Source organism: Canis lupus, chromosome 12 (assembly GCF_003254725.2).
Source record: "Canis lupus dingo isolate Sandy chromosome 12, ASM325472v2, whole genome shotgun sequence".
NCBI lineage: Eukaryota > Metazoa > Chordata > Mammalia > Carnivora > Canidae > Canis > Canis lupus.
Window position 1 is genome coordinate 66,110,983 of NC_064254.1, and position 20,242 is coordinate 66,131,224.

The 20,242-nt window shown below is 45.3% G+C and overlaps 1 protein-coding gene and 1 long non-coding RNA gene across 7 annotated transcripts in view; one reads left to right on the top strand and one right to left on the bottom strand.

Moving 5' to 3' along the window:
- Positions 1-8,381: 8,381 nt before the first annotated feature.
- LOC112658425 (uncharacterized) lies at positions 8,382-11,735 on the bottom strand. The gene is made up of 3 exons (XR_003135697.3): positions 11,616-11,735; positions 10,782-10,888; positions 8,382-9,942 (listed from the first exon to the last, which is right to left on the bottom strand). It is a non-coding gene; the product is annotated as an uncharacterized LOC112658425 (long non-coding RNA).
- Positions 11,205-20,242, top strand: part of ARMC2 (armadillo repeat containing 2) — a 104,571-nt gene continuing 95,533 nt past the window's right edge. For 2 of the 6 annotated variants that reach the window (XR_003135694.2, XM_025444603.3), the window contains exons 1-2: positions 14,706-14,830; positions 19,734-20,002. Coding sequence is in view for 4 of the 6 variants with exons in the window: in XM_025444603.3 (XP_025300388.1) it covers positions 14,822-14,830; positions 19,734-20,002 (278 nt within the window). In the remaining 2 variants the exon portion in view is untranslated. Of the gene's footprint in view, positions 11,229-11,540; positions 11,749-12,730; positions 12,898-14,705; positions 14,831-19,733; positions 20,003-20,242 lie in introns of those variants that run through there. The other 4 variants (XM_025444605.3, XM_049092449.1, XM_025444604.3 and 1 more) reach the window with 4 other exon arrangements.

Below are 20,242 nucleotides of genomic sequence, written 5' to 3' on the forward strand. Positions count from 1 at the left end.
AACAGGAAAAAAATCTTCATGACCTTGGGTTTGGCAATGGATTCTTAGATATGACACCAAAAGCTCAAGCAATAAAAGAAACAAAAAATCTGGAGTATGGCCAGCTGTCCTATAGGACTGCACAAAAGAGCCATAGCTGCTCTACCAGCTGCCGAAGGTCCTGGAACCTGAGTGGTGAAGCTACCCTGAGAGGTGTCTTTGACCTCTGCACTTGCTACGTGAGCTCCTGGGTGGACGGTTTCCTCCCATGCCCACTCCCTTCCATGCCTTTCCTAGTAAGCGTTGATTTCCGGCCACTAGGTCTCCTTCCTGTGTTTCTTGTCTTCACTTCTCCCTCATAAATCTCATGGTACCAGAGACCGCTAAAGCCCATTTTACTTTGCAGACCCAGAAACTGAAGCCCACGAGTTCTCTCACATTATGAAATGGTTGAAAGAAAGACGTGAGGCTTGACCTTGGACCCCAGGCCCTGAGCCCGGGGCTCTTTCCTGGATAGGACTCTGCTGAGATCTGGGCCACCAGCCAGTGGCCTCTGCAGGTACCTGTGTGCAGGAGTTGATTTGCAGGATGACCTTTGGCTCTGGCTGATGGGAAAGGAAGGAGTTTGTTGACTTGGAGAGGGGAAAAAAGTGGTGTGACCGGAAAGTGAGATAGGTGGAGGAGAGTCTGACTCTTAACCAGGCCTGTGAACTGGTTTTGAGCCTCAGGGCACTGAGACGGGTGTCATAGAATCAGGGGAGCCTGTCCCACCCCAGAGTGGCACCAGTAGGGAAGATGACAGGACCATACAATCCTGCAGTTGGGGCAGCGAGGGGCCCTGAGATGGTGAGAACGGGGGAGCAGGGGAGCATGAGCGGGCTCGTCCCTAAGCACAGGGAGGTGGCTGAGCCATGGGCAGCCCAGAAATAACAGGCAGGAGACCGGGGGTGACTGTCAGTGGAAAGACATCCTGGATCATAAGGGTTACATATTATAATATTCTGACCCTGAATATCACCTTCGCAAGCCCACATTCAATCGTTCACTTATTCAACAAATAGCTGGTGAACATCGGCCCGTTCCAGCTCCCATGCTTGTACTGAAGATACCCAAAGGTGAGCAAGAGGGACAACACCTGCTCTCGGGGGCTTACCATTCCATTTAGCTTGGCATTCCCATTCTCCTTTCCTCAGGGGTCTCCTCCCTGTGACCCAAAGAAACAAAAAGTATAACATACAGAAAAAAAACAAAAAAACACAATAACCAAAAAAGAGAGGATTGAGAGCATCTTCCAGAGTTTCCTACAGAGGCAATAATCTTCCCTCTTGGAAAGGTCCTTGAAAGCAAGGGTGGTGTGGGGCATAGGACTCCTGGACTGAGCATTTGGGGCCATGAAATGATGCTCTTCCCTCCAGGAGGAGCTTTCCTCCCAGCGCATCAGGACGCCAGGGTGGGTCCTGGCTGGAGAAGGGCAGTGCACTCTGTCGGGTGCTGTTCTGGGGGACCAGCTGGTACAAGGTGCGGTCACATGGCTTCTTAAGAACTTAAGCCACTTAGTGCAAAGCCTGGCAGAGCTTTAATGTGGGTGCTAGGCCGAAATGGGAGGTGGTGGGTGATGCGGTGAGCCCTGGTTGGCTGGGGGCTCCGTCCCCTGCAGCTTAATTAAAGGGCATGGGAGGTGGGAACCCTGTGCGGCCAGGGTGAGCTGCGGCCAGTGGAGCCACGGGGTCTCCACTCCTGATAGAAAACGAGCTGCTTTGAACACTGCTGTCTATGCCAAAAATTCCTTCTCTTAATTTGAGTTTGAGCTCTCAACATCAAATATGGTTGAAAAAGGGAAAAGTTTCCGTTTCTTTCTATACCCTCATCGAAACTGTGACACTGAAACGTCAAAAAAAAATTATAAGTCAATTATACCTCACTGAAGCTGAAATTTTAAAAAATGAAATGTTAAGAAAACTGTGATTGACACACTGTTCATTTGAACAATCTCTGGGTGTGAACTTAGGAAACGCCAAGAAAGGGTGATTTTGCTGAGACTTTTTTTTTTTAAGATTTATTTATTTATTTATGATAGAGAGAGAGAGAGAGGCAGAGACACAGGAGGAGGGAGAAGCAGGCTCCATGCCGGGAGCCCAACATGGGACTCGATCCTGGGACTCCAGGATCACACCCTGGGCCAAAGGCAGGCGCCAAACCGCCGAGCCACCCAGGGTTCCCCTGCTAAGACTTTCAATGCTAAAATCCACTTTCTGTGGTCAGGGAAGGCCAGCCCACTGGTTCCCAAGTTCCAGACAGAAATTGGTTTTTTTCCGTACTGCATCGTGAAATGATCCTGTTTATTTCCCAATTCATATTTCTTCTATGTTTGCTGCGAGGAGTCTTGCAGAAATGAAATAGGAAGTGAGAGAGCGAAGTGGCTTATTTTAGACCTTTTATTTTGAGATCACTGTAGATTCACATGCAGTTGTAAGAAATAATAGAGAGAGGTTCTGAGAGTGCCACGCACCCTTTGCCCGCTTCCCCAAAGGTGACACCTTGCAGACCTACAGCACAATATCACAGCCAGGATGTTGCCCTTGATACAGTCCCAGGCCATATTCGGATTTCCCCTGCTTCACCTGCGGGTGTAGGTGTATTTAGTTCTATGAAATGTGTTTTGAGCTCTGATGAAGAAAAGTGCTTTGCGAGTGCACAAGTGATTATCATGAGGTTTTTTTTGTGTGTGTGTGGCTATTTCTTCTGCATTCTTGGTAGGTAATATTGTATATACCCTATTTATTATGTAATATCTTTTGTCTGAATAGCATGAAGAACTGCACGACTAATCTCATCTCAATGAAGATACGTGCATTACATCTTTAACCCTTAAAGAGGTTGCTATTAGAAGCCCAAATACTTTCAATTAGATTTGGGGCCTGCTAGGATTCCTTCTGGCTGAAAATGTAAGCCTGAAGCTGGGCTCTATAGCTCCTTGATCACCTGAATTCCCACAGTTAAGTTCCGCTTTTCTTTTCTCCATTTACATTTCCTTCATGTTATATCGTCAAGATGATATATTCTTGGGCTGGTAACTCAATAGTACCTAAGTATATCGTTAAAAAAAATCAGCTGAATTTGAGAGCCCCCAAAAGCAGCAAAGTCAGTATCGTGGGTGACCCTTGCCAAGCCCACAGGGTCTCCAGACTAGTTGGGGGGCTGCTTCTCAGGGCAAGTCCCTGCTCTCACCACGCAAGAGAAGCAGGAGACCTATCTGTCCTGCAGCCTCGAGCCTCTGGGAGTTAGAGCCTTTTCTGGCGCTGCAGGTTCTGTGGGGGTGACACCAGCAAACAAGTGTTGTTAGCATAGCTCAGGAGTCTTGAGGAACAAAATACTAACAGGTTGGTTCTTCTCTCCCTCTCTCCCTGCTCTGTCAGTAACCCCCATCACCCTCACTTGCCCCAGCAGCAGCCCGCCAGGCCACACCGTGGACCTCATTATCTGGCTGTCACAACTGAGTCACCTTCAAAATCTCTAAACTTCAGCCCCCTGTCTCTGACCACAGCCTCTCCCATTCTGGAAAGTTCTAGAGCTTGGCTGTCTCTCGAGGGTCATTCCGTTCAACCTCCACATCTCACAGGTGGGAACATGGCAGCTATCAGGTGATGTGCTCACAGGCACCCAGGGAACAGTGGCAGAAGCAGCATTTGAGTTAAGGTGTCCTAACTCCCAGCTCAGGACTCTGTCTACCATAGCACATTTCTCACTTCCTGCCTCAAACTACCCTCACCTGCTCTGGGCCGTTGAGTACCTCCACCCTGGCCTCACCCCCCAGCCCACTCTCCCTCTACTTCACCCAGGCCTGCAGCCTGTCCCTTCCGACTTTGGCCTCTGGGCCTCCTCAGTCTGAGGCACTGCTCTTCTTTCCAGGCTGTGGGGCACTGTCCAAAAAGCCGCAGAAGCATCCAGACTCGATCCACCATGAGCCTGACCAATGGGAGACAGGAGGCAGGAGGGGGTGGGCAGGTATAGTTCATCTTCTCTGTCTCTCCTGTGGATTACTCCAAGGTAGATGCCTCCTTGCGATTGTTCTAGGGTTCCATAAGCATCATTGCTGAGCGCCCAGACTTTCTAAGGGCGAGGCCCCACCCAGAGCGGAAAGTGTAGAGCGGGGGAGATGCAGGGAGAGTCCAAGTGACCGCAGTAGTCGGCTTGGCTGAGCATGTGGTGTGTGCTTAGGGATGCGGCCCCTGGGCTCAGACCAGCTGGGCCTGACTCCTGGAGCCACCATTTTCACCACCTGTGTGACCTGACCTAGTGAGGGCACTAAACCTCAATTTCCATGCATGTAAAGTGAGGATAATAGCTGTGCTTTTAGTGTTGGAAGATTTACTGATTTAATGTCATCCAGGTGCTTAGCACAGGGTCTGTTAGATCTCTCAGATAGATCCTAGTTATTGTAATAAAGTGGAAGTACAGGCTGTAGTACAGACCGCAGAGGAAGGATCTGGATTTCCTTTGGTGGTCTGCAGGCAGACGCTGAGCAGAGGCAGGCACGTCCCGGAAGGTGGTCTGCGACAGTTCCTTTGGTTGCTGAATGTAGGGTGGCCTCAGAGCAGGGGGAGAATAGAGTGGGGTCTGAGGAGCCAGTTGGAGACTAGATACAAAAAGTGCCCAAGACGGCATGGGAACAAACGTCAAGGATAGTGCGAGAGTCAGTGAGATCCTTTTTTTCCATCTCTGGGTCATGCAGAGTCCTATTCTATGAAACCCAAGGACTCTTTTTACACCTCTGCTTCCTGCTGGGTGCTGGCTGAGGCCCTCAGGCTGGAGAGCTCTGGCCTTGGGCAGGGCTGGGGCTCTCCACGATGGCTCCTGCACCTTCCAGCATCTTCCACAGCTCTAAAAACCACAAAACCCATTCTTCTGAGGCCTTCTCTCTTGCAACAGAATCAGAACATCTGGGGTGCTGGGCAGAGCTGGCTTTTGAAGCTCCCCGGGTGATTCAAATGGCAGCTAGGATGAACAGAGGTGAGACCATGGACCATGGACCATGGTCTTGAGAGTTAGCACCAGACTAGAGCCCTTGGCCTCGGCATTACTTTCAGCTCTCTTGTTCCAATGAGAATGAGCTGACTTCAAAATCTCTTATTACGAGACACTCTTCATTAGGTTACATTCACCCAGACCATCGTGGTGGATGTTGTCAGCATCTACCCAACAGATGCTGCAAAGAACTTCAGTTCGGTTCAGGTTGCAGCAGCAAAGTGTGCGGAGAAGATGAAATCCTCCCCCAAATCCCAAGGGGTGAACCGTGATTGATGTAAGTCAATCATAGAGTAATCCATTCATCCCTGGCAGGGGCTGCTGTGTGGGCATGTGACACAGTTCTGAACAGTGAGATGTGAGGACAACACACCCAAAGGGCTTCTGGGAAATTTTCCCCTTTCCTGGGTAAAGAGATGTAAGTGGGGAGGGCCCTGCCTCTCTCTTCCCTGCTTTGAGATCCTATCATGTGAGACTGCACAGCTCAGCGCTGCCCCAGCCATCCGTGACCAAGTGGGGAGGCATTACTGACACTTCTTCTTTTCTATTTTTTTTTAAGATTTTATTTATTCGTGAGAAACATACAGAGAGAGGCAGAGACACAGGGAGAGGGAGAAGCAGGTTCCATGCAGGGAGTTCGATACGGGACTCGATCCCAGGACCCCAGGATCACACCCTGAGCCAAAGGCAGATGCTCAACCCCTGAGCCACCCAGGCGTCCCCATGACTGACACTTCTTCTTCTTCTTCTTTTTTTTTAAAATTTACAACAATCTTTATTCAACAATCCTGCCCCCAAACTGCTGCAGGTGCATTAACAGATCCCTCCCCAAGCACAGTACTGAGAATGACATGAGGAAAAAGAAAAAAAATCAGTGGATTGAAGGCCAAGGGATAAAGCTGATTTTGAATGAATTTGCTTAATTACCTAATCCTTGATTATTATTAATCTTGCATAAACCCAAATTGTTTGTCTAATATGAAACACTTCCTGCAGAAAGATGAAGATATAGCTGAGTTTTTGTCTCTCTATAGTGATTAGACCTCCTACCTTCCCAAGAACGCTGGCCTCAATCTTAAAGAGGGAGTGTTTGAGATCCATTTGATGTCAATATACTTCAACCTAGAGATTTCTTTTTCTAAGATTTTATTTATTTATTGATGAGACACACACAAACACACACGGAGACAGAGACACAGGCAGAGGGAGAGGCAGAGACACAGGCAGAGGGAGAAGCAGGCTCCAGGCAGGGAACCCGACGTGGGACTCAATCCCAGGTCTCTAGGATCATGCCCTGGGCTGAAGGTGCCGCTAAACCACTGAGCCACTGGGGCTACCCAGACCTAGAGATTTTTTAATGCCTTATGTTGGTTATTCATTTGAGAAAAGGTTCAACAAAATATACATTAGCTTTAATTTTTGGAAATCATTACATTTGATTTTATACATGTCTACAACGCACTGATCTCTGTCAATAAGCAAAATAAATACATCACAAATTCTCCAAATCAACTCCTCTTGGCCAATCATGTTGGAAAGTGAGCTGTGACTGACACTTCTTAATGCCATCCCTGAGTTGCAGGATCAACCCTGAAGCAGCCCACTTCGAGGCTTATGGTTAAAATAATAAATGTCCTTGGTGTTTAAGCTACTTTTGATGGGGTATTCTGTTATTTGCAGCCCCAAGCTCCCAGACATGCTCACTCATTAATGTCTCACAGATGAGGTTGACAAAAAAAAAAAAAAAAAAAGCTGGTTTCTGATTGTCTTAGGAGGTCTCTTCCAACATATAAGAGGGACTTTGGCAGTTGTTTAAGACGAAGCAATTCGAAGACTCCTACTGACTCAGTCCCTGAAAACTAGAACCCTCTCCCCTCCAATGAAATACCAAGTAGTCAGAGATTCTTTGTAATAAATTGCTGATTAAATTAACCTTCATTCGGGACACCTGGGTGGCTCAGCGGTTGCATGTCCGCCTTTGGCCCAAGGCGTGATCCTGGGATCCGGGATCGAGTTCCACATCGGGCTTCTTGCAGGGAGCCTGCTTCTGTCTCTTCCTCTCTCTCTCTCTCTCTCTCTGTGTCTCATGAATAAACAAATAAAATCTTTAAAAAAAATTAACCTTCTTTCATTACATCCCTAGCAACAATTTGACTTGATGCTTCCTGAAAACGCAGCCTGGGATGATACAGCTGCTGTGGTGGGGATGATGTGCTTAAAGGCAAAGTAATACTTCAGATGTGCAGGTAAGGGCTGAGCCCCATTAAAGAGAGAATTTTCATGTAATCTTTTTCAGCTGATAAGTTTTAGGACCATTCTACAGTCCCGTATCTATGCAGTTCCATGAAGTTGGCTAATTTTCCTCGCATTGTAAATTTCCACCAAGTTGCATTTTTAATGTGTTTGTTACCTTGAAATTTGTATGCAGAGATTGCCTAGGCTATCAATTTGATGAACTCCTCACAGACATTATGTGATAAATATAATTAAAGCACCGAAATTCTATATTGACAAAAGCAGAAAGTGTCTTGAAGTGAATGTTGGAATTCTAAATTGGTGATTTTTTATTCTATGCCAGAAGCAATTTTTCTTCTTCTTTTTTTTTTTTTTTAGAAGCAATTTTTCTTTTCCCTCTGTGAGTCCATCTCTGTTATGGTCATAAAAATCATCGGGGGAATTGTGAGTGTTATGTATTTAACATGCATCTTTTAAAAAATATATCTAATATAGAAACCAAGATAAGCTTTTAGATATTAAACATGAGGTGTGAGTGATGTACACTGCAATGTGAACTACAAAATCTACTGATAGTCTGTGGATAAAAGTATAAGTTCAACATTTCGTTGCATTTTTGCATCTTAGAGTGTGTAGGACCGTAGTATTACCCATGCTACCACTTACGTAATTCTCATCTTGATTCAAAATCCAAAAGTCCGCAGAAATTTTCAAGTCAACGTAAAGATTAAGTTCCTCTTAGAACTTAAGAGAGCCCCACACAGAATGTACTCTGAGATATGTGAAAGGAGAAAATAAAGGACACATCTTAGCAGTTACAGCAGCCTAGGAAGTACCTCTCAATGCACAAGAGGCCTCAGCCTGAAAAACTGTGTTTCCCGTGTACAATGGCAGGTGGCACGTGGGATCTAAGAATCAAAAACACCAGGTCTCAGATCACTTTACTAGCTCTGTGACAGTGGGCAGATCACTTACTCTTTCTGAACCTCAATGTTTTTCCACTTTCAAATTGGGATAATAATCCCTGAACGAATCACCTCGCGGGTTAGTTGTAAACTCCGAATAAGACAATGAAAATGAAATGCTCCAAATGGAAGCAATTCGGAAATTATAAAGTGCTTTATAAATGTCAGATGCTTACAATCAATATTTTATTTTCCTCTTCAATTTTTCTAAAGCAAAGAAAATAGCAATTTTGTTTCAAAAACAACTCCACTTAAAATTTTCATTATGTCAAATTCTGTTAAATAGCCATCAGGTGAGCAGGAAGGAATAGCCGGGTCAGTATAATAGGCCATTGCTACCATAGCCTCAATGTTTTCTCATGTCGTGTCCTTCAGTGAGGTAAGCTGGGCAGCTTTAGTGCTTTAAATGATTGCTTCCTATAATTCAGCCCTTGTCACTCTTTTCAATTGTTCTAATTTGCTTGGCAGACATTTCCTGGCCAACTGAGTTGGCCAGCTTCCGGCTCCAGGAGCGAGCTTACTTGTGTATTTTAGACCAAGACCCTGGGTGCAAGACCATAGTTAGTAATTGGCTGCACAACAGCTTTTTAAACTGCAGTTTCAGCTGAGATAGTAAGTGAATAATCATCAGTTCCAAAGTGAAGGTGAGGCAAAGTCTCCTTAGGGTGAGTTACAAAGCAATATCTAGACTGCCTGGACCCTTTGGTCCCTTTGGCTAAAAATGCGGAGTCAGAGAATGCAGGGGCAGGACGGGTGAGGAAATTTCTTTGGAGAGGAGTGTGGGGGGTGCCACCCCCTTCATCTCAAACCCAGTGAGAGGGCTTCCCAGAGGAGCCTTCCAGAGGCTGCAGTTAGGGAGTCCAGAGGCCTGGAGTTCGACTCACTCTGGGAAAGCTAAAGTTCCATCCTGTGACAGGATGGGGGCTCATGGGAGAGGTGGGGGCTGCATTCTCAGAGTCACTGGGGCAAGAGATGTCTGTGGTTTTTCTTGGACAAAGTATGGTGCCATCTTGGGATCCATCTAAAGGGGTTGGAGTAAGCCCTAGATTTCTAGGGTCAGAGAAGGAGCTGTAAACAAGCAGTGTGATAGCTTGGAATCCACCTGAAGAATCCCCTGGAAAGAGGTCTTCATTAATAGGAAATGCTGAAGAAACCAGGAGAGAGCCACATGGGCTTGCTGTCCACAGCAAGCTCAAAGCTATTCAAATCTGGGAAGAAGTGCTCCATCTCCTGCTTCTTTTCTCCCCACTTCTGGCCCACCTCCACCCAGGCTGGGTCTTGAGGTGGCCTCTACTGTGGTGAGCCTCAGCCAGCTGCATCCCTGCTGGGAAGGTCATCTGGAGACCTGAGGCAGGAAAGGGGGATGAAGTCTTATTTTCAAGTAAAGTTTGATGCATTTGTTTATATCTTGTATTCAACATTGTAATTTTGGAATGAAGCTGTGGTTGAGATTTAGTTACCATAGGAGTATCAGTTACCTAAAAATGAGCAGAAAATACAAGGGCTCTACCCAACTTTCATCTAGGGGCAGGGGAAGGTAACCAACACTGAATATATCTTAAAACAGCTTTGAGAGACAAAAATAACGTTGCATTTTAATCACAAGTTGTGAATTCAAAATACTAGTTATGGACTTCTATTAAATGGGCAAAAATCCCTTTGCATAATGGAGTTCAGCGGCCACTAAAAGAGTCTTGATGATGTGATGACATGTTGACTCATTGGAAAAAATTTCAACCTGGAAGAAAACAAATACTTTGTTTTGGGCCTTAGAATTACCCCAATCAACTGATAAAGTACATCCTCTTGGATACTCTGAAGAATACTTTCCTTTAGTTCAGGTTCGTATCATTTCCCACGAGCAGGATGCCCTACGCATATGTGCTCAAAAAAATTTTCAATCTAATTATTCTTTACAAGATACTTAGCACCAAGGCATGTGGCATTTTTTTATGTTGACAACACTTCAGCTGAAAAATCCCCATATTTATAAAACGTGGTGCAAACCCGAATGGAGAGCGATTATGGTCTCACTTGTACTTCACACTGTAAAGTGTTGCTGAATGGTCTAATAGGAGAACGGAATTTAAACCAGAAACATATAAATGGGATTCTTTTTGCCAAGCAACTGTGATGGCACAGTAAGTACAAAAAATGTTTGCCCAATGCCTAGACTTGAATCTACCACTGGCATTCACTATACCTTGTCCCCAGTTCTGTCCCCTGTGAATGGGGATGCCAGGCTTGCTACTTCGGAGTGGTGGGGACGCTTGAAAAGAAAATATAAGGGGGTCCCTGGGTGACTCAGTGGTTGAGCATCTGCCTTTGGCTCAGGTCGTGACCCCAGGGATCGAATCCTGCATCCGGCTCCCTGCATGGAGCCTGCTTCTCCCTCTGCTTGTGTCTCTGCCTCTCTTTCTCTGTCTCTCATGAGTAAATAAAATCTTTATATTAAAAATAAAGAAAATATACAATAAAATACCCCTTGTAAACTCTGAAGTGCTGCACCCAGGCAAAGGGTTAAAAATAACTAACAGATTAACATTCATTGGTTGCCATGTACATAGCGCGTTATACCTGTTTTTCCGTTCAGTCTTCGCGGTGACCCCAAGACCCAGCTAGGCAGCACTAGTTCTCTCCACTTTACAGTGAGCGAACGGAGAGGCTTGGCAAGGAGTTCCAGGCTGTACAGAGGGGCAACTTGAATCAGCAAATCCTGGTTCTTAACCCTAAGCACTAAGCTGCTGTCCTAACAGAGGTGCTGAGGTCTCCTAGGGTCTCAACAAATGTGTTTCGGTCAGCTGCAGTTTGGTTGACTGATTGATTTATTTTTTTTATTTATTTATTTTAGGATTATATGTATTTATCCATGAGAGACAGAGAGAGAGAGAGAGAGAGAGAGGCAGAGACCCAGGCAGAGGGAGAAGCAGGCTCCATGCAGGGAGCCCGAGGTGGGACCGGATCCCAGGATCCAGGGATCAGGACCTGAGCCAAAGGCAGATGCTCAACCGCTGAGCCGCCCAGGTAAGCTGCCGATTTAAAAGGGAACCGCTCCCCATCCCAGTCTCCAGGCGGAGATCGCGTCCAGGATCCTCCCGCCGCAGCCAGGCCTGCGGGCTCTGCACCTGCCAGCCCGCGGCCTCCGCGTTCCTACGCATGCGCTGCGGGGGGGGGGGGGGGGGGGGGAGGCGGGCGCCGCGCAGGCCCAGTGGGCGCGCAGCGCCGGGAGGCCTCCCGTCCGTCCTCTCCCGGCCCCGCCCCTCCCGGCCCGGCCCCGCCCCCGGCCCCGCCCCTCCCGGCCCGGCCCCGCCCCTCCCGGCCCCGGCCCCGCCCCGCCGCTCCTCCCGGGCTGCCGCCGCCTCCCTCCGGGAAGCTGAGGGATGCGCTGAGCCTCCGCCGCGGTGCAGTCACCAGCGCGAATCACGGGGGCTTCGGGGCCGGCCGGAAGCCCCCTTCCCTGCGCCCGCTCCCAGCTCATTTCCTGTCCCGCTCCGCCCGCCCAGCGGCGACCTGGCTCTGCAGGCGGGCGGCCCCGGCGCCCCGGGTAGGTGGTTTGTGTACGGTTACCATGGAGACGCCGGCGGGCCGGGCGCGGCGGGCGGGCTGGGGGGCCGGCGGGCGGGGGCGTTGCTCCTGCTCCTGCTCCTGCTCCTGCTCCTGCTCCTGCTCCTGCTCCTGCTGCTGCTGCGCCGGGTCCCGGCCTCAGCCTGTGGAGCAGGGGGCGCCGCGGGCCGGGGAGGCCGGGTCGGCCCGGGAGGCGAGGCTCCCCCGCGGGGCCCGGGGCCTCCCTGCTGCGCGCCGCCTTCGTGCGGCGGGAAGGAGACCGGGGTCCTGTGCACGCTGCCGGGGAGGGGGGCTCGCTCCACCCTGGACGGTTGTCAAGTGCGCGGCGTCTAACAGAAGCTTGGAAATCTTTACTGAACGCGAGTGATGACCCGGGGGGTCTTGCCACGGTCGCACGGCTCGTACCTGGACTCTGGGCAGCCCATAGGCAGGGCCCCAACAAACACATAAAGAAGCCCACCTCTGTGCAACAGCATACAGAACAGTACATCATTCGTCCCTACGAAGCCTTTTTATTGTCCGTTCCCACGCCTGCCACGGCAGGTCTCCCATCTCTGATTTAGAATTATTATAACTTGGTAGAGAAGCAAGAAGCACTCTCTTTGTGGCCTATTTTGAGGATCTATAAAACTCTGATTAGTCGTTGACTTGGCATACCTGATATCCCATGAAATACCTAATAAAAATTCTTTTTCATTTAAAAAAGATTTCAATTTTAACTTCCAGAATTTATGGAAACACTAAATAGACATCATTCCCTTTCATTTGCAATTTCTTTTTTTTTTAATGCAGTTTTTTATTCATGGGAGAATTTTTATTGGATCTTTTCATGACACAGGGCCCGGGTACTAGTTCAGTTTTTCTTAAGGGCCGTGTGCCATGCGAAAGCACTTTACACGAATTGTGTTATGTAATTATCAGAACAATCGGATAAGCCAATTATGACCATCCCTATTTTACAGATGAGGAAACTGAAGCCCGGAGGCATTACAATCCTGGCCGAGGTCACATAGCTGTGAATTGCCAAGAGAGTATTTGAACCTCTTCTCTGCACTGCCCTTAACCACTGCCTCTTTGGGTGCTCATATTAACAGAAAAGTATTTCAGAATCACGCAAAGGGTCTTGAGTGTAAGTGGCCCTGACTCACAATGGTTCAACCTAAAGTTTTTCAAATTTACTGATGGTGTGAAAGCATATTCAGTAGAAACCGTACTTTGAGTTTTTATCTTTTCCAGGGCTAGCGATCGGCTGGCTCTATGATACCCTCTGGTGATGCTGGGTAGTGGCAGTCACTCACTGTGATACACTCACAACCATTCTGTATCCATATAGTCATTCTGGTTAAAAAAAATTTTTTTTTAATTTAAAGACTTTATTCATTTATTTGAGAGAGGGAGAGAAAATGTGCTGGCATCCCCTAGGGGAGAGGAGGAGGCCCAGAGGGAGAAGCAGGCTCCCTGCTCAGCAGGGGGTGGTGAGAGGCTTGATCCCAAGATCATGACCTGAGTGGAAGGCTGCTGCTTAACCGACTGAGCCACCCAGGCCATTCTGGTTTTTACTTTTGGCACATTTACATTCCATGAATTACATGAGGTGTTCAACTCTCATTGTAGAACAGACCTTGTGTTAGCCGATGTTGCCCAGCTGTGGGCTAATGTTAAGTATCTTGAGCATGTTTGAGTTAGGCTATGTTATACTGTGATGTTCAGTAGATTAGGTGGATTGAATGCATTTTCTACCAAATGCTATTTTCAACATATGATGGGTTTTTCAACTTTTCATAAGTTGAGGAAGATCTGTATTTGATTTGCAGGGAATAGAAGGTAGAGTCGGTCAGCCTTTCTCTTTATTGCAGACCTCTTACCTTGATAGGGTAGTGCTGCATTTAGCAAGGAGGCTCTGGTTCAAGAGACTAGGAGTGGCAAAGGTAAAGACAGGTCTTTATAAAAATTTAGGTACAAATTTTTATAAATGATGACTCTGAAACTTTCCCCCAACAAATAAGAAATGTTTTGTTAAAAATGAAGATCTCCAGTTTCAAGCTTCCCACTGCTGGTGGTGGTCATCCTCTAGAGGTCCTGTGGACATCATCAGCTCAGGACAGTGGTGCAAGACAGCTCGCAGCTTTTTTCTTCTTTCCCTTCAAAGTGTACTTCTGCTGTTTTCTTTTCAAAGGTCCCCTAGTCCTCTGACCTCACCCTTCTGGGTTTGTATTAAGTGTCCCCTCTGGCTTTTTCCTACCTTCTCAGCTGCAAAATCCTGGTGGTTCTTCTGTTCTTGTTGCCCCTCACTTGTTCTCATCTTTCTTCTCCCCTCTGTTTCACCTTTACTCCTCCGTCTCAGGCTTTCAAGACCTCATTCATGGACTGTTTATCCAGCCTTACTCCCTGCCAGGCAACTTGCAGTGAAGGCAAGAAAGGAAAAGGAGACTGAATTTAATCTCATCTTACCACTTGGCATCAAGAATCAGATGCCATTTGACAGGGTGCTCAGCTGACTCAGTCAGTAGAGCATGCAACTCTTGATCTCAGGATCATGTGTTCAAACCCCACACTACTCTAAACATGGGGCCTACTTTAAAAAAAGAGAGAGAGAGAAAAAAAAAAAGAATCAGATTCCATTCGAAATAAAGTCCCATATGCCTTCCTAATCCACTGTGACAAATGTCTCCAATCAAAGAAACCATATTGCCTTCAGCTTGATATTTCATAGCTCAGATCTATATTGGAAAATGGAGTTTAGGGGTGCCTGGGTGGCTCGGTTGGTTGAGCTCCTGACTCTTGATTTCAGCTAAGGTCATGATCTCAGGGTTGTAAGTTGGAGCCCGAAGTCAGGCTCTGCGCTCAGTGAGGAGTCTGCTTGAGATTCTCTCTCTCCCTTTCCCTCTGCCCTTCCCTCTCACTTACAGGTGCTCTCTCTTTCTCCCTTAAATTAAGTAGGTGTAAAGAAAGAAAAGAAAATGGAGTTCAGCGATTCTACAAGTGTTGACCCTCAGCCATGCCTCACATAAAAAACTGTGCCTCAGAGTCTGGCGAGGCAGCACCAGGTGCATATGGAAGGGGTGAGCTGACAGGAGCCAACCAGTGGCCTTGTAGAGAGTGGAGAAGGAGCACCTAACTGAGGCTGGAGGACGGGGGGAGGCATGTCTAGGAACGCCTCCAGGAGGGCCTCTAAGAATTAGTTGGCTGATTACATAAGAACTACCTGATTTTGTCCCTTTCTAGTCTTTTCCCTCCTTTCCATCTTACACATTCCTGCCAGATCACATCATGCCTCCAAATCTGTTAATTAATTTGCTCACCAGCTTTTTTTATTTCTTGACCTGCCAGTCAGTTCTCTCTCTGGTCCAACTCCAATCTGTATTTCTAGAGCCTGTTCTTGTCCAGTACACACCCCATATGTTCTTGGCACCCTGCCTTGGCTCACTCATTGACTTTGCTGGCAGTTCCTTTTCTCCTCTAGCCCTAATGTCAGCCATTGCCACATGCTTCAAATTCAGCCCATTTTTCAGAACCCAGCTTGAGCATCACCTCCTCCAGGAAGTTTCCCTGACACTTTCTCCCAATCAGAAATCCTTCTTTTTTTTGTAATCACATAGGAGTTATTTCTGTTTTTTTTTCATTGCCCCCATCAGTTTCTTACCTTGTGTTAAAATCATTTGAATACAAGACATTCAGCCTTTACACACCAAGAAAGCTACTCCAGTTGTGAAAATATTGGCATGTCTCTATATTGGTGCATAAATATCTGCAGCCCCACCACCCTATCTTTTTTTTAAAATTTATTCATGAGAGACACACACACACACACACAGAGAGAGAGACAGAGAGAGAGTGAGAGAGAGAGGCAGAGAGAGAGAGAGAGGCAGAGACACAGGCAGACAGGCAGAGGGAGAAGCAGGCTTCCTGCAAGGAGCCTGATATGGGACTCAATTCTGGATCCCGGGATCATGCCCTAAGCCGAAGGCACACACTCAACCGCTGAGCCACTCAGGTGTCTCCCCCCCCCGCCCACCCGCCCTAATTTATGAGTAGTAGTCTGAATATCATTGGGCATAGGTGATAGCTTTTGTGCAATTGTCTAAGACTCCATCCCTCCCAAAACTGTTGTAGGAATTCATTGAGATGATGTACTCGAGACTGCTTAGCATAGTGTTTGATATCAAAGCAAATGTGTAACTAGCCTTAGTGGTCCTTCTTGCCTGAGAGTGAAGACAGTATTTATTCCTGTATTCCCAGAGATCCAAGCATAGGGCCGTGCACATAGGAAACAATCCATACTAGCTGGATGGATTTGTTGTCAGGAGAATTTTCGTAAAGTTAAAATTTCTGTGATACTGTTGTGTTATGGTTCAGGTGTACTTTCCTATAAACAGACAAGCTTTCAAACTCTGAATGAGTAAGCTGGCAAAAATCCTCTATAATAAGAAGTTGTAATTCAACAAATAGAAAGGAAAAAATTCTTCCCTTTCCCCAGAAAACACACTTCTAATTCAGTTCACTTGTATCATTGAACACTTCCATATTTGAATTAGTGACATGTTGACATTAATGTGATCATAGATTAACTATGAAAGAGCTTACATTACTGAAACTGCTTCTCACAATGTAACTGTTCAAGTTTGGGAGAAAGAGAAAGGAAGAGGGAGAGAGAAATTTGTGTTAGGATTTGTGGTAGAGGGGCAGCCCAGGTGGCTCAACAGTTTGGTGCCTGCCTTCGGCCCAGGGCGTGATCCTGGGGACCAGGGATCGAGTCCCACGTCAGGTTCCCTGCATGGAGCCTGCTTCTCCCTCTGCCTGTGTCTCTGCCTCTGTCTCTGTGTATCTATGAATAAATAAATAAAATCTTAAAAAAAAAAATTTGTGGTAGAAATTTACAAACAAAAAGATTTTTAGGCCCATTATTCTACATTATTTCTACCAGTATTTGATCAATCTAAACTCCTGTATGCCCAAATAAAGTACAGAATTGTTTGCATTCAACCTGCATATTTACTCAGTACTTACTCAACCTGCTTAATTACTCCGTAAAAGAGTATAGTTTTCCATGCAAACTAAAATGCCAAATCTCAGTCAGGAATGATGGTCCATTATTGTTTATCCAAAGCACTTTCTCTAATCTTTATTACATTTACCAGATCACCTTTGACATTGCTAGACATAATTAGTGCTATATGGGGCCAAAGGAATCACAAACCTCATTTGGGCTCCGGGAAAACCCTGTTCGTTCATTGTATAGGAACTTCTCACTAAGTGGCACGCTTTCTTATTGCGGTGGGCCTTTTATTTTTATTTTTATTTATTTTTTTATTTATTTTTTTTGCGGTGGGGCTTTTAAAAACAAACAGGCAAACAAAACTGATACGGCCCCTTGAGTAAGATGTGATGGGACTGAATTCATATTATTATGCATCCAAAATTACCACAGGTATCCCCTGCTTTCTGAAGGTTCCTGTTATATCACTTTGCTTTTATGCAAGACCTGTGTTAGGGCTTTCTTAGAAAAACAAAAATCCTCTTCGGATTTCTTTTGGTGAATGAAAACAGGTATTAATGTAGGTCTTTTGTGAAAGCAAAGTGGCAGAAAGTGGGGGATACCAGATACCTCACACAGTTTCGCCTTACTAGAGCTTTCACAGGAATGCTCTGCTTTTAGATAGCAGGAGAAACCTTACATATGGATATACGAAAAACACTTATACACATTTTTAATAACTAGCCTTGAATATTTTAAAAATAAACAGCCGGTCATATCAGAAGCATTAGAAATAAAATGTACTTGACCTGTCATGGTTTTTATTATTTGTATTAATGTGCATGCTTTTGGAGACTTTGCTTAAATTCAAAATCCTACATCAAAAATTCCTAGAATAGGACTGCTTATCTAGTAATTTTTTTTCTGTTTTACCTTGCTAGATCTTTTCATATGAAAGGTATAGCATTAAAAACTGCAACTCAGGCAGCCCCAGTGGCTCAGCAGTTTAGCACCGCCTTTGGCCCAGGGTGTGATCCTGGAGACCTGGGATCGAGTCCCATGTCAGGCTCCCTGCATGGAGCCTGCTTCTCCCTCTGCCCGTGTCTCTGCCTCTCTCTCTCTCTCTCTCTCTCTCTCAATCTCTCATTAAAAAATAGATAAAATCTTTAAAAAAAAAAAAAACTGAAACTCATGTTGGTTTTAACGTTTTAAGAATTTTAAATTAGGGATGCCTGGATGGTTCAGGGCATGATCCCAGGGACCTGGGACCGAGTTCCACATCCCCTGTGGGGAGGCTGCTTCTCCCTCTGGCTGTCTCTGCCTCTCTCTGTGTGTCTCTCATGAATAAATAAATAAATCTTGTTTAAAAATTTTAATTCAAAAATGTCTTCCAAAGGCTAGTTTTTTAAAGTATTAGTGTTTCTCTGTAAATATTTATCTGTGCTGGCCAATCAGGTATTATGACTGACCAAAAATCATCATGTACAGGTGATCGATTTTCAAAAGTAATAAAGTACATTTAACACTAAAAAGAAAAAGGGCAAATGAACAGCGTATCATTTGTAGTTTTCATCATACACTTTTACCTTAAAAACTTTTAGGGTAGGGCCTGGGTAGAACTAAACAAATGTTCTTGTTGTCTGTTGTTACATAACAACTTAATGTATAGAATCATAATATAGTAAATCCTCTTGTCTAAGGAATCATCTGTTGATTCTACTTATGGAGATGAAGTCTTTTTAGTTTCCTTGGGCATATGTCACAAAAAAAAATGTTTCATTTTTGCAATTTTTTTCTAAAATTGGGCATTGAAATGTAGGAAAAATTTCCAGGCCTCTTTCTCCTTAGAGATATATTTCAGGGATCTGAGTTGTTGTTGTTGTTTAAATGAACTCCTAATACCATATACTAATTAGAATTAAGTTTTTAAAATCTCAGCTGTTTTAAAGTTTTAGAGCTATCAAGGTGTCTTGCCAAGTTAACCAGGCCTCCATGGGGACACACCAGTATTTAAGAAGAATCTGCATTCCCATGGCCCTTGTGAATGACTTTAAGTCTTTATCTGAGAAAATGAGCCTGGGAATGATATTTGATATTTATTCATTGAGGACACTATCTCATATTGAAGGTGATTTGTATCAATTTATTTAAATACATTACAGGCAAATGTGGGGCTGAACCTTTCCCTGAGTTTACAAACTACAGCTTATAAAAGCAAATATAGCTTGGAAATAGGCCCCATCTGTCTAACTCCAACCTTATACCAGCAGTTTATGTGGAGGGCAGTAGGGGAAAAAAGGGAAGATTTAGTTAAAATTTTAAAAGAACCCTCTCCCCCTCAGTGTTATTCTTTTTTTCTCTTTCTTTCTTTCTTTCTTTCTTTCTTTCTTTCTTCTTTCTTTCTTTCTTTCTTTCTTTCTTTCTAGATTGGGCAATACAAGATGATTTTCTCTTCCTAGCCTGTCCTATTTCATGATTTATCCTCTTTCTCTCCAGGTTTAGCTTTCATCCTGGCTATCTTCCCTGCACATCATTTCCCTCGAGTGCATATATTCCCATAGGCATAACTGTACACATCAACCTATATTTTTGAAAGCTTTTCTTCCACCCTGATCTTCTAATTATAACTGCCTGGTATATTGTTAATTAAAAATTGTCTGTGACAGGGTACCTGGGTGGCTCTGTTAGTTAAGTGTCAGACTCCTGATTTCAGCTCAGATCATGATCTCAGGTCATGAGATGGAACCCGACATCAGGCTCCACACTCAGTGCAGTTTGCTTGGGATTCTCTCCCTTTCCCTCTCCCTCTGCCAACCCCCCCACCTCCCTGCTCACGGGTGCTCTGTCTCTCTCAAATAAATAAAAAAATCTTTTAAAAAATTGTGACTTTTTCTAGTTTAACATAGAGGAATGCCTTAAGCATATGTGGATGTGTTTAAGCACTGCTTTCTAAACCCATTGATGAAAACAGTTAATATTTTATACCGTAGATTTGCAGAGTGTGGTGTCTACCTGAAGAACATCTGACTTTAAAAGGAAAGATGCTATCTCCAAATGACAAAAAGTTAGAAAAACTGGATCCATTTTATCGACCTTCTATGTCCAAGCAGAAGACCAGCGCAGAAATCATAAGTGAAGCACGAAATGCTTTAAGAACAGTTGGGACCCAAAGACCATTTACACCACGGGAAGACCAAAGAAAACTATTTGGGCCTACATCTTCAAGAACACCAGAAAATAGACCTCCTTCCTCCTTCAGGTAATGACATTTCTCTGCCTGTACACTTGGATATGTAAGCCACCAGATGACACTTTCCCTTAAATTCTAGTTATGGATAGTTGCTTTTTTTCATTTTGATGTCTGCTAATTACACCTCTTGTTTCTATTCCAGATTCCTAAAGGTAAGTCCAGACCTTGGGTCCAAGAAGTTGCTTTGGTTTGAAATGGTGTGTAGTGGTTGCCATACCAACTATATAAAGCAATATGAACAAAGTTTTT